A 15,078-nucleotide genomic window follows, 5' to 3' on the forward strand; every position below is an offset into this window, starting at 1 on the left:
AATCAAATTCAAAATATAACAAAAGAGAACTCATAAATAAATAATTTAGAAAATCAATTCAAAACGACTTTTGTTTCAATACTCACACCTCAAACAACAATCAATACAATAGCTAATAATTATATAACTAGAAAAAAAATTATTATTCAAAACCTTCTTTTCTAGATGTATAATTAGAAGAAAGCAATTATAAATTAGCTGCTAGTCACGATGGTAGTAGTTTTTATGAATTGAATATAGATATTATGAGTGAATATTAGATAATCAATTTACTTCATGAAATAATAATAGTTATTAATACTTATAAAATCAAAACTAATAATTTTGATTTTCATGTTTTTGGTACTTTAGTCATTGGATTCAATGGTGTACTCAAAGAATGGTGAGGTCATTATCTTAATCAAAATGATAGAGAATTCATGTTAAATGCAAGAAAAATAGTAGTCAAAGAAGGAACATTTGTGCACACTTATGAAGAAGATGTTATCAATATTTTAATATTTGCAATAACAAAATATTTCATCAAAATGATAGAGAATTCATGTTAAATGCAAGAAAAATAGTAGTCAAAGAAGAAGGAACATTTGTGCAGACTTATGAAGAAGATGTTATCAATATTTTAATATTTGCAATAACAAAATATTTCATAGGAGATTCATTTTATTTTTAAGAAAGAACTTCAAAAATACTCAATAATCTTATATGTCCAACTCTTCAAGATTTCAAATGATACAATGATGTGTTTTTATATAGTTGAAGTCGATGACAAAATCTGATTGTAGAAGTCATTATTGGAAAGAAAATTTATTTTAGAATTTTCAACTCTATTGATAGAAAAAGCTAAACAAAGAATTGGAAATTTACACAATGAAAGAATTCCTTATGAGTTATTACCTTATGAAGAATTAATTACATTTATCAATAATGAAGAAGTAGCTTTATGTATAGATTTCAAACTTCAAAGTCAAATGAAAAAAAAAGACAAGATAATAAAAAAATTATGAAAATTTTGTTCATATTATGGATACGATACTTTGGTAGCCCCTTCAAATAGAAAAAATAAAAATAACAAACCAAATAATATAACAAGTCATAAGGCATCAAATGAAACAAAATTTCAAAAGAAAAATAAAAATAATAATAAATCAAAAAAACTCCATCAAATCAAATTTTAAAAAGAAAACACCAACATGAAATACTTTTTTTTTCTTGAGTAATTCTAAAATCCTTTTAACTTGATTGGATGTGAGTTATGAGTGAAATCAAGTAGATTAGAAGCCAAAACACTTGATAATCAAGCCACAAGAAGTAGATTTGTACTTTTCATAAACAATAGTCAACCTACAAGAAAAAATAATAATAAAAAGTATATATATATATATATAATACTCGGATCCGTATAGGTACATATAATACTCAATCGTAAAATTCAATTTCCAATTCCATTGTATGTATACATGGATTCCTTTTAATAGTATAAATCTATTTTAAAACTGGGAGTCCTTTGACTTTGGAGCAAACATTTAATATCCATTTAGTTGGGAAATGGATCGTTATAGATACATATAATACTCAATGGCAGAACAATTCAAAACCCAATTTCAGACCTTTGGACATCTACTTAACAATATCCTCAAGAAATGGATAATCAGTGTAGCCGATTATGGGTTCGGGTGCATAGAATGTCTCCCTGTTATACTTGTTGAGAGGAGCATTGAGCTCAAATCTTTTTGGAAGATCTGGATTGGCTAAGAACCAACGTCCAAATGCAACAAGATCTGCACGCTCCTCAGCCACAGCATTGTTTCCGTCTTCTTTCACATAACCCCCAGCGGCTATGAATGTGCCATTGAAAGCCTTCCTCAAGGGCACAAGGCTGTGGGGACACTCACACATTTCTCCAGCTGTTCTTATCCTTGGCTCAACCATGTGGCAATAGAGAACACCAGATTGGTTTAAGGATTCAACCATGTAAAGGCCTAGAGCCGTTGGGTTGGAGTCTCCTGCCTCGGCATGATGGCCAAATCGAGAAAGCCTTATTCCAACCTTATCAGCTCCTATCTCATTAACAACCGCTTCTATTACTTCCAATGGGAACCTGCAACGGTTCTCTAGGGATCCACCATACTTGTCTGTTCGATCATTGACCTGGTCTTTCATGAACTGGTCAAGTAGATAGCCATGAGCTCCATGGATCTCAACTCCATCAAAACCTATATATTGGGTAAACAATATTATCATCAGTGCATCCAAGAAATTGACTAGAAAGTTAAGCCATGATTTGTATCAGAGGATGAATTTACCAGCTTCCATAGCATTTCTAGCAGCAAGTCTAAAATCATTGACAACTTGAGGAATTTCATCTGTTGTTAGCCGCCTTGGAGCTAAGAACTCAGCAACATCAAAGCCATTGCTTCGGATTTGTGGCGTCAATGCCTTGTCTGTAGAAGATATTGGAGCTTGCCCATTTGGCTGGAATTCTGTAATGATCATAATATTAGGATAGATAGATTTAGAGAACATTATCTGTGTATCAAATCAGTTGTGTCCTTCACATAATTCCATCAAGAAAATAGACCTAAAGAATTCCTTGCACGTCTAAATAGTATCCCAACAATTCAAGAACATACCTGTGTTTGAAACTCTTCCCACATGCCAAAGCTGACAAATAAAGATACTACCTTTAGCATGAACAGCATCTACAATGGGCTTCCAGGCTTCAACTTGCTCTTTTGTCCATATACCCGGGGTATGTGCATAGCTACATAGGTGGGAAAAACCAGATAATTAATCTTATATGTATCAACTTGATCATATATTTTTTATTTAAACTTAGAAAACGAAAAGAAGTTGAGAAAGTAGTGTTTGCTGTAATTACCCTTGAGCAGTGTCGGAAACTCCAGTTGCTTCAGTTATGAGAAGCCCCCCTTTAGTGGCTCTCTGGGAGTAATACAAGATTGCATGGGGCTGAGGAACATTGTTCCAAGATCTCTGTCTAGTTAGTGGAGCCAGAACCACCCTACAAAATGTTAAGAGTGCAAGAAAAATTAGCCATGTTTTGAACTTGCAGACGAAGAAATCTAACACATTCATCTAAAGAATATGTTACAGGAACAATGTACATGTACTGGAGCACCCTCAAGGCAGAATTCATGCTGTGTTTGGTTGTTGAGAAGAGGAAGGGAAAAGAAAGGAAACTGATATTGTAAATCTTAAAAAGTTTTATTTCTCATAACCCAATTTACAAAGAATATTTCCCCCCAACGTAGCCAAATATGTAACGCCCAAGTTTTCTTTTAAAGGGTAATTTAGGAATTCTTAATAATGATATTAAATTAATTAATTAATTAATTTAATAAAAAGGAAGAGGGGTAAAAGGGTAATTTTACGAATAAATACCCTAGGTATAAATTAGAAATTTTATTCTTTCCATTCTTTTCTGAATAGAGTTCCTGTTCGCAGAATTCCAGAGAACGTAGGTTGGAGTCAGATTTCAGGGTTGAAGAACAGATCTCTATAGGTAAGAATCTAACCCCTAGTTTAATATTTTAGATTCATTGATTAATTTCAAACACATTAGTTATATTTTTTGGAAAACCCCAAATCTAGATTAGGGTTAGATTATTTTTTTAAATTCGTTTTAATATCAAAATAATAAAAATTTAAGATTTTGATTTTATGGTTGGAATTTAGGAGATCTTAAATTTTATTAGATGAAAATAATAATAATAATTCCTTGGAAAGTTTCGATTTTAGGTTAGGGTTAATTTAAAAAAAAAAAAAAAAAAAAAAGGGAAAAACGCGTGTGCACAGTATGGGATGGAAGGGAAAAAAAAAAAAAAAAAAATGGGCGTGTGCCCGGATGGATGGAGGGAGGCTTATATATATATATTTATATATATAATGATTCATTATCATGATGATGGCAATGAAAAAAAAAAAAAAAAAAAAAACAAACCTTGTTTTGCTTTTCTTTTGGTGTACCCGAGAGTTTGCTTTTGAATTGTTTAATTAATAATAATAATAATAATAATAATAATAATAATAATATTTAGTTTTAGATTAATAAATAAGATAATAGTAATAATGGTTTTCTTTTTTTTGTAATAAACAGAATGAGAGATTTAGCAAAATATATATATATATATATAGAATTTTGTAATGAAATAAAATTGTAATTTAATTAAATTAGAAATGTGTTATTAGAAACAAATTGGGAATTTATTAATTATAATTAAATAAGGAATAGAGTAATTAAATTATTACTTTGTTAATAAAAAAAATATTAATCTTAACATTTAGAAATTTTAGGATTATCAGATTTATATTTTGAGGTAAATAGTAATAGTGATCTTTTTATTGTGTTAGGTGAGGAGTAGACTTTTCAGGGTTATTTTTCCTTCAAGGTCTTTGCATATTTTGAGGTAAGGGAAGTTAATGCAATATTTATAAAATTAAATTATTTTATATGTTATTTTGAATTGTGGAAAAGAAAATGATATTTTGTTACCATGCATGGATCAAACTGTTTTGCACTAAATGTTATGTTGGAATATTTTGTTTTATTTATGACACAAAATATGGAGATATTATATTGTGTAAATTTGAATACTTGAACAAAAACATCACTCTGGTTTATTTGGCCCTTGTCAACGGGATATAATAGTTGACTATTCGGCCCTGTCAATGGGATATAATAGTTGACCTTTACATTTCATGGTGGGAATGTAATTGATTTGAACCCCAGCCTCTAGGGGTTTGGTTAGAGGTTACTAGTACTAGTAGTGTTTGGTTCCGTCCACCAGGAACAATTTGAGGCTAGCCACCCATTTGAAAAGTCCCACCTAACTGGGCATTTGATATTTGATAACCAGAGTAATGAAAATTGAATGGATTTGATTGAATCTTATGTGAAAGTGTTTGAATTTGATATGAAAATGGTTGATTGAATTTTGAATATATTAGTATTGTTGAAACTCTGATATTTGATGAGAAAAAAAAAATGATATCTCCTATTTGAAATGAAAATATTTGATCCATGAATTGCATTAATATTCCTTATTGGGCTGTGAGCTCATTCCCAATTGTTGAAAAATTTTCAGGTACTCTTAGTTCGGGTGAGGAGTGATGGCTAGGCTGAGGAATAGTCATCAGTAGAATTTGACTAGGGATTTTATGTTGGATTTTGTTTTAACTGTCAGTTATGTTCATTTGGATTATTTGATATTTGGAAGTTATTTGAAAATTGAATTTGAGGATTTTAGATTTTGTTATGCTACTCTGAACAGGTATTTGGTAATTGGTAATATCCAGTTACAATATGATTGTTTGGGTCAGATTATACTTTAAGCCTTCGGGTTTGAGGTGTGAAATGACCGTCACGCCCTTGGAGTGGGTCTTGGGGCGTGACAGAGTGGTATCAGAGCTTTAGGTTGTGATCTTGATGGGAACTTGTTTAGTTTACCTTTGGGAATAGATGAGTGACGCATTAGTTTAAGTTTCAACTTCATCTAGTCCGATTATTTTATTCCTTATAATTCTGATTTGCTTATTTGGCTTCTTAGTGACAAATTTAGATGGGATTTGTCCTACTTGTGGTAAGAAGCATGGGGGTAGGCCATGCTATAGAAAGACAAAGGCTTGCTTTGGTTGTGGAAAACAGGGACATATGGTTTGGGATTGTCCAGAGAGTAGGGAGTTTGTATTTGGGAAGCCTAAGGAAAAGAATAAAAATGATAAACAGAAACCCAAAGCCCAAGGGCGGGTGTTTGCAATGACTCATCGAGATGCTCAGGCCACTTCTGATGTGGTGATAGGTACTCTCCGAATCCACACCTTATTTGCTAGAGTCTTGATTGATCCTGGATCAACACACTCTTTTGTTTCAGTATCTTTTGCTGGTTTGTTGGGTTTGCCTGTTGCTAGCATGGACTTTGATTTGATTGTTGCTACTCCTGTGGGAGATTCTGTTGTGGCCAGTAGAATGCTTAGAAATTGTATTGTGATGATTGGTTATAGGGAAATGCCAGTTGACTTAGTACTCCTTGACCTTCAGGATTTTGATGTGATTTTGGGGATGGATTGGTTAGCTTCCTACCATGCCTCTGTTGACTGTTTTGAGAAAAGGGTGACGTTTAGTATTCCTGGTCAGCCTAAGTTTAGCTTTGAAGGGAAGCATGTGGACAGACCATTGCGTATGATCTCAGCCTTGCGAGCTAGTAGCTTATTCAAGAAGGGTTGCCAAGGATTTTTGGCTAGTGTGATGAGTAATGAAAGTGATTTGAAGTTGGAAGACATACCCATAGTAAGGGAGTATCTTGATGTCTTTCCAGAGGATTTGCCTGGCTTGCCACCAGAGAGAGAGGTGGAGTTCACCATCGATCTGGTACCAGGAACAGGTCCTATGTCTAAGGCCCCATACAGGATGACACCTGTGGAGCTTAAGGAGTTGAAAGTTCAACTTCAGGAGTTATTAGACAAGGGTTTTATCAGGCCCAGTGTTTCACCTTGGGGAGCTCCTGTTCTATTTGTGAAAAAGAAAGATGGCTCAATGAGACTTTGCATTGACTATAGGGAGTTGAATAAGGTGACAGTGAGGAACAAGTATCCCCTTCCTCGGATTGATGATTTGTTTGATCAGCTACAAGGTGCTTGTATGTTCTCTAAGATTGATCTTCGATCTGGTTATCATCAGTTAAGGGTTAGAAGTGAAGATGTACCCAAGACTGCTTTTCGAACTAGATACGGGCATTATGAGTTTTTAGTTATGCCTTTTGGTTTGACTAATGCACCTGCTGCTTTTATGGACTTAATGAATAGGGTATTCAAGCCCTATCTAGATCAGTTTGTGGTGGTTTTTATAGATGACATTTTGGTATACTCAAGAAGTAAAGAGGAGCATGAGGGCCATTTGAGTATTGTATTACAGACCCTCAGAGATAAGCAGTTGTATGCTAAACTGAAGAAGTGTGAGTTTTGGTTAGACCGGATTTCTTTCCTTGGGCATGTGGTAAGCAATGATGGCATCTCAGTTGACCCTGGAAAGGTAGATGCTGTAGCTAATTGGAGAAGACCTAGTACTGTGACTGAGATTCGAAGTTTCTTGGGACTTGCTGGTTACTATAGGCGGTTTATAGAAGGGTTCTCTAAGATTGCCCTACCTTTAACTAAGTTGACACAGAAGGGAGTTAAGTTTGAGTGGTCTGATGATTGTGAATGTAGCTTCCAAGAGTTGAAGAATAGATTAGTGTCAGCTCCTATTTTGACTATCCCTTCAGGTTCAGGAGGATTTGTGGTGTATAGTGATGCCTCTCATCAGGGTTTAGGTTGTGTTCTTATGCAACATGGGAGAGTTGTAGCTTATGCTTCTAGACAGTTGAAGCCTTATGAAAGGAACTACCCTACTCATGATTTGGAGTTAGCTGCTGTGGTTTTTGCACTTAAGATTTGGAGACATTTTCTTTTTGGTGAAACTTGTGAGATATTCACAGATCATAAGAGTTTGAAGTATCTATTTTCCCAAAAGGAATTGAACATGAGACAGAGGAGGTGGATTGAACTACTTAAAGATTATGATTGCATTATTCAGTATCATCCTGGGAAGGCGAATGTTGTAGCTGATGCCTTGAGTAGGAAGTCAGTTGGTTCCTTAGCAGCTATTAGAGGTTGTCAAAGGCAATTATTGGAAGAGTTGAGGAGTTTACAAGTCCACTTTCGAGTTATGGGCTTAGGAGCACTTGTAGCAAATTTCAGAGTACAACCAGACTTAGTTGGGAGAATTAAGACCCTACAAAAGAATGATTCCCAATTAGTGCAAGTTATGGAGGAAGTTAAGAGGGGCAGTAAACCTGATTTTGTTTTGTCAGATGATGAGATCTTGAGATTTGGGACTAGACTTTGTGTCCCAAATGATGAAGACTTAAGGAGGGAGCTTTTAGAGGAAGCTCATTGTTCCAAGTTTGCAATCCACCCAGGAGGGACAAAGATGTACAAGGATTTGAGGCAAAACTATTGGTGGTCAGGTATGAAGCGTGATATTGCACAATTTGTGGCTCAGTGTTTAGTGTGTCAACAGGTGAAGGCTGAGCATCAGCGACCAGCAGGGTCTTTGCAGCCACTTGCTATTCCTGAGTGGAAGTGGGAGCATATTACCATGGATTTTGTGATAGGATTGCCAAGAACCTCAGGGGGTAATAATGCTATTTGGGTGATTGTTGATCGGTTGACAAAGTCTGCTCACTTTTTGCCTATGAAAGTCAACTTTTCTTTAGATCGTTTAGCTTCTCTTTATGTAAAGGAGATTGTGAGAATGCATGGAGTACCAGTTTCTATAGTGTCTGACAGAGATCCTCGTTTCACTTCTAGATTCTGGCATAGTCTACAAAAAGCTTTGGGCACTAAGTTGAGTTTTAGTACTGCTTTCCATCCTCAAACTGATGGTCAATCAGAAAGGGTAATTCAGGTTTTGGAAGACTTGTTGAGAGCTTGTATTTTGGACCTGCAAGGTAATTGGGATGATCATTTACCTTTAGTAGAGTTTGCCTATAACAATAGTTTTCAAGCTAGCATTGGGATGGCACCTTTTGAAGCATTGTATGGTAGAAAATGTCGATCTCCTATCTGTTGGAATGATGTTGGAGAAAGGAAACTTTTGGGGCCTGAACTTGTGCAGTTGACTGTTGAAAAAGTTGCTTTGATTAAAGAAAGATTAAAAGCAGCTCAAAGTAGACATAAGAGTTATGCTGATAATCGTAGGCGAGATTTGGAGTTTGAGGTGGGTGATCATGTGTTCTTGAAAGTTTCACCTATGAAGTCTGTGATGAGATTTGGGAGAAAAGGAAAACTTAGTCCTCGTTTTGTGGGTCCGTTTGAAATATTAGAAAGAGTAGGCACTTTGGCATATAAAGTAGCCTTGCCCCCAAGTTTATCTAAGATTCATAATGTTTTCCATGTTTCAACCTTGAGGAAGTATAATTATGATCCCTCTCATGTTGTGGAGTTGGAGCCTATTCAAATTTCTGAGGACTTGACATATGAAGAAGTGCCCGTTCAGATTGTAGATGTAATGGATAAAGTACTACGTCATGCTGTTGTCAAATTGGTAAAGGTTCAATGGAGCAACCATAGTGTTCGTGAAGCTACTTGGGAGTTAGAAGAAGAGATGAGAGAAAAACATCCTCAATTATTTCAAGACTCAGGTATGTCAAGTTTAGAGGACTAAACTTTTGTTAAGGAGGGGAGGATGTAACGCCCAAGTTTTCTTTTAAAGGGTAATTTAGGAATTCTTAATAATGATATTAAATTAATTAATTAATTAATTTAATAAAAAGGAAGAGGGGTAAAAGGGTAATTTTACGAATAAATACCCTAGGTATAAATTAGAAATTTTATTCTTTCCATTCTTTTCTGAATAGAGTTCCTGTTCGCAGAATTCCAGAGAACGTAGGTTGGAGTCAGATTTCAGGGTTGAAGAACAGATCTCTATAGGTAAGAATCTAACCCCTAGTTTAATATTTTAGATTCATTGATTAATTTCAAACACATTAGTTATATTTTTTGGAAAACCCCAAATCTAGATTAGGGTTAGATTATTTTTTTAAATTCGTTTTAATATCAAAATAATAAAAATTTAAGATTTTGATTTTATGGTTGGAATTTAGGAGATCTTAAATTTTATTAGATGAAAATAATAATAATAATTCCTTGGAAAGTTTCGATTTTAGGTTAGGGTTAATTTAAAAAAAAAAAAAAAAAAAAGGGAAAAACGCGTGTGCACAGTATGGGATGGAAGGGAAAAAAAAAAAAAAAAAATGGGCGTGTGCCCGGATGGATGGAGGGAGGCTTATATATATATATTTATATATATAATGATTCATTATCATGATGATGGCAATGAAAAAAAAAAAAAAAAAAAAAAAAACAAACCTTGTTTTGCTTTTCTTTTGGTGTACCCGAGAGTTTGCTTTTGAATTGTTTAATTAATAATAATAATAATAATAATAATAATAATAATAATATTTAGTTTTAGATTAATAAATAAGATAATAGTAATAATGGTTTTCTTTTTTTGTAATAAACAGAATGAGAGATTTAGCAATATATATATATATATATATAGAATTTTGTAATGAAATAAAATTGTAATTTAATTAAATTAGAAATGTGTTATTAGAAACAAATTGGGAATTTATTAATTATAATTAAATAAGGAATAGAGTAATTAAATTATTACTTTGTTAATAAAAAAAATATTAATCTTAACATTTAGAAATTTTAGGATTATCAGATTTATATTTTGAGGTAAATAGTAATAGTGATCTTTTTATTGTGTTAGGTGAGGAGTAGACTTTTCAGGGTTATTTTTCCTTCAAGGTCTTTGCATATTTTGAGGTAAGGGAAGTTAATGCAATATTTATAAAATTAAATTATTTTATATGTTATTTTGAATTGTGGAAAAGAAAATGATATTTTGTTACCATGCATGGATCAAACTGTTTTGCACTAAATGTTATGTTGGAATATTTTGTTTTATTTATGACACAAAATATGGAGATATTATATTGTGTAAATTTGAATACTTGAACAAAAACATCACTCTGGTTTATTTGGCCCTTGTCAACGGGATATAATAGTTGACTATTCGGCCCTGTCAATGGGATATAATAGTTGACCTTTACATTTCATGGTGGGAATGTAATTGATTTGAACCCCAGCCTCTAGGGGTTTGGTTAGAGGTTACTAGTACTAGTAGTGTTTGGTTCCGTCCACCAGGAACAATTTGAGGCTAGCCACCCATTTGAAAAGTCCCATCTAACTGGGCATTTGATATTTGATAACCAGAGTAATGAAAATTGAATGGATTTGATTGAATCTTATGTGAAAGTGTTTGAATTTGATATGAAAATGGTTGATTGAATTTTGAATATATTAGTATTGTTGAAACTCTGATATTTGATGAGAAAAAAAAAATGATATCTTCTATTTGAAATGAAAATATTTGATCCATGAATTGCATTAATATTCCTTATTGGGCTGTGAGCTCATTCCCAATTGTTGAAAAATTTTCAGGTACTCTTAGTTCGGGTGAGGAGTGATGGCTAGGCTGAGGAATAGTCATCAGTAGAATTTGACTAGGGATTTTATGTTGGATTTTGTTTTAACTGTCAGTTATGTTCATTTGGATTATTTGATATTTGGAAGTTATTTGAAAATTGAATTTGAGGATTTTAGATTTTGTTATGCTACTCTGAACAGGTATTTGGTAATTGGTAATATCCAGTTACAATATGATTGTTTGGGTCAGATTATACTTTAAGCCTTCGGGTTTGAGGTGTGAAATGACCGTCACGCCCTTGGAGTGGGTCTTGGGGCGTGACAAAATACAAGTATACAGCCTCCCTCTTTCTTTCCCAGAAGCCACTCTCAAAAACTTTATTTTCCTTTCTTTTCTTGTCTGCTTTCTCATTTTATGAATCAAGCACAAACACAGAAACTCTAACAACACCCAACAAGTGGAAACAGAAGTTACGAAAGAAAATGCAAGAAAATGAAGAAAGAAAGTGGAGAAACATACCTATGAGAGAGCTGAAACTTGCCCATCTTATATGGTATGAGAAGGGGCTGCTCTCCTTGTACTTTTCCTTCCATTTCTTTCGGTTTCTCTCTTTTTTTTCTCAAAAAAACTCAATGAACGAAAGAATCAAACTACAGAGAATGAAGTATGAAAAACAATATCCAAAGTGTGTTGAGACTTGAAAGTCCAATGTGTTGAAGCCCATTTATAGAGAAGAAGAAGAAGAGAGGGGCCGCTTATATCTATATATTTGGCGGCGGCTGCTGCTACAGTCATAAGAGTGGGACACCCACGGTGATCAAAGTTGAATGCTTTTTCTGCTGTCCAAATCCTTTGTCATATCAACTCTCATTTTCAGCATGAACCACTAAATAATCATTAAAAATAAAGGACTAATGAGCTGTTAAATAACCATTAAAATTTTATATAAATATTAATTTCTTATTACATTCCTTTAAATATGGTTTTTTTTTTTTAACATACCAAAATGAATACGTCAAAATTATTTTTGATACATATTTTCCAATGATTTGTGTTTCTGAAACCTTTTTATCTTCTAAAAATTAAAACAAAAATTTTTAAATATAATATTAATATTTATTAAATATGAAATAATTTAATGTATACTATAAATAAAATCAGAATCAATTTTCTTTTATCATAAACCTTTTTAACAAAATTATTTAAAAAATTTATATTTAACAACTAAAAAACACTAAAAATGACATTTTTAGATAACATATTATAATTATTTTCAATTATTTCATTTATTTTCCTATCCGAATGTCTTTTATTGAAGTAATAAATAATAAAAGAAAATTAACCCACATTGACTAAAAATAATTTTTTACACTGCAGCAAAAAATAATAAAAAAGGAAAATTTAATCCACATTGGCTAAAAATAATGGATCGAGAAAGTATTGAAAAACACGAGGCCCCATTATAAAGTTGAATAATAATTTATCTATGGTGTAAAGGTCCATTTGACGAGACCACAAAAGATGAAAAGGCAATAATGTGATGTGTATCGCAGCCACCTTCATTGACCATGGTGCATCCATGTCCAATCCAGAAGTCTTCATTGGCTGACCTCCTCCCTTACATCACTGCATCACCCAACCTTCATTTTTCATCTTATTTCTTTTAAGTTCTTTTATGATATTAGTATAGAAAAGTAATGACCAATAAAAAATTGATATACAATTAACTTAAGATCTTAATTTTTTATTTTTTATTTTGGCATAGATAGGATAAATTAGAAGTTGGTTATTTGGAAAAAAAAATATCAAATTCATTTTTCTCATGTTTCATAAATTTATTAGAATTTTTTTCATACTTGGAAATGCAGGCACACACATTAATTTTTTTTTTAATAAATAAAATAAATAAGATCTAAAAATTAAGAATCCACTAAAAATATTCCTTAAATATTGATGTGTATCCCATAAATTGAATATTTTGGATGAAGACGTTTAGAATGGGGGTTAAGAGAAACCTAAGTCATATATGATATACCCAAAACTAGAACTCATGGGTGGAAATACACCTTGAATATATCAATCATCTTTCCATCTTTTTAGAGTAATCACAACCTACCTAGCCATGGTAATGGATGGGTTTGGGTCGTGCGTACAAAGTTATTCTCATTTTCGTCTTAATAAAAAGTTTAAACATAAGGTAGGATTAGTATAAATTTTTTTTTTTTTCAAAATTGTTAATTACATTAAAAATAAATATAGTTTATAAATAAATAAATATTATAACTTTTTATAACTTATTCTTTTGAGAAGTAAATTTTTTATATTATTTTACATGTGTTAAAATAGGGAAAAAAAATTCAACTAAAATTTAATTCTATATATAATCTTTTCAAGGTGGATTATAAATAGATATATAGAAAAAAAAAAAAATCATTCATTGTCATCCCAAAATCTCACGTCTCTCATTGCGGTTGCCTAGACATCTTTCCATTGGTGGATAAAGTTTCATCAACAACCGCCTCTCATGCAACCACTCATTTTCAAATTGACCTTTTGATTGGTGGATATACTTTCATTAACAATGTCAAAGGCACCTCTCATACAACGACTCATATTCAAATTTGTGGGGTTGATTATTGATCGGTAAACATCAAATGTTCTTTGGCTTCTACCATGCCTCAAAAATCTTATCAACTCAATTAAAAAGATATTACGAACATATGGAAAGAGATATATAGAAGTCAAAGTCCTCTCTTACATCATCTAATATTCAAAAATTTTAGCTTGATTATTGATTAGATTAGGAAAATATAGCTTTTAGCCTGACTGAGAAAACTTGATATAGAAAACTCATTCATCTTTCCTTGTTTTACAAATTTATAAGAATATTTTCCTCTATTATAATGGAGAGAATTAGATATTATTTTAGAAAAAGTCCATTCTTCTTACCATAATTATTATCTTATAAGAGTATTTTCCTTTTCCTTTAAGAAAAATCCTCTAATTTTCTTTTTTCCTTTAGGATATTTATTGATAAGTCTCGGTTAAAAAGTTCATTGCTTTAAAAAATGAAAAATGGTAAAACTCATTTTTGTAATGACCCATTTTCTTTCATTTAAATATTGTCAACTCCGAGTTCAACACTTTAAAATGTGTTTATAATAAAGATTTTACATTTACACAATGAGTGATTGTAATATCTTACATTAGATAAGAGAAAAAGTTTTTAATTTTGTATATGTGTAGGCTCTTCTTAGTTTGTGGATTCCTCTTAATATTGTAGACATGTTTTAAAGTTATGAGAGTCTATTAGATACAAAGTGAATAATATCTACACAGTTGGGAGTGTTAGTGCATTATACATTGTTGTTTGTGTATTGATAATTTTGTTTTTTTTATTCTAACATAGGATATTTTTAGATGATGACTTGCTTTCCATTGAAAACTCAAAATTACTACTTGATTAATCGAGACCTCCCTGGTAAGTCTGGATAGGCCTAAATAAAGGTAAATTAGAATTGAAAAGGGTATAGGTTGGATTAGATATTTCAAATTATGCTTCAAATTATGTTTTGTTTATTTATTTATTTTTTTTGAATTTGGTGAATATGAATTTTATAATCTGATAGCAAGTCTTTTAGTTAGTATGATATATTTTAAGTTTTGTTTTATATTTGGTAGGCAACAATGCGATTTGTGCCAATTTAAATGTTGATGAATATTTGCATATTTGTAACTCAAGAATAAAAACCATAATTGTTTGAAACTAGGCTTGACTAGAAGCATGATTTTCTTAATACAATAGTTTTTCTAAAATTTGAGGATATGTGTTTTTGGGGCCTCCTAGATTTTTCTCTTTTTTTTTTTCAATGGATAGACTTCTTTGAAAATTTGTAACTTGTTATTCCTTCCCATGTAGATATGATCTATTATGGGTCAATGGGCTATGCATATATACCCGACATCTAATTTGAGATATCACAATCCAGTCTCCCTACTCCTACATGGAGACTCGTCCCTATCAT

General features: G+C 32.2%; 1 protein-coding gene across 1 annotated transcript; it reads right to left on the minus strand.

Annotated features, from left to right (window-relative positions):
• Window positions 1-1,539: 1,539 nt before the first annotated feature.
• Window positions 1,540-11,737, minus strand: LOC117906959 (putative 12-oxophytodienoate reductase 11). Its single transcript, XM_034820255.1, has 5 exons — window positions 11,573-11,737; window positions 2,879-3,019; window positions 2,631-2,761; window positions 2,304-2,480; window positions 1,540-2,213 (listed from the first exon to the last, which is right to left on the minus strand). The coding sequence occupies exons 1-5, from the start codon at window positions 11,644-11,646 to the stop codon at window positions 1,618-1,620; spliced, it is 1,119 nt and encodes a 372-aa protein (XP_034676146.1). The 5' UTR covers window positions 11,647-11,737; the 3' UTR covers window positions 1,540-1,617.
• Between the last annotated feature and the right edge of the window lie 3,341 nt (window positions 11,738-15,078).

The sequence above is a fragment of the Vitis riparia genome, chromosome 18, assembly GCF_004353265.1.
Source record: "Vitis riparia cultivar Riparia Gloire de Montpellier isolate 1030 chromosome 18, EGFV_Vit.rip_1.0, whole genome shotgun sequence".
Lineage (NCBI taxonomy): Eukaryota > Viridiplantae > Streptophyta > Magnoliopsida > Vitales > Vitaceae > Vitis > Vitis riparia.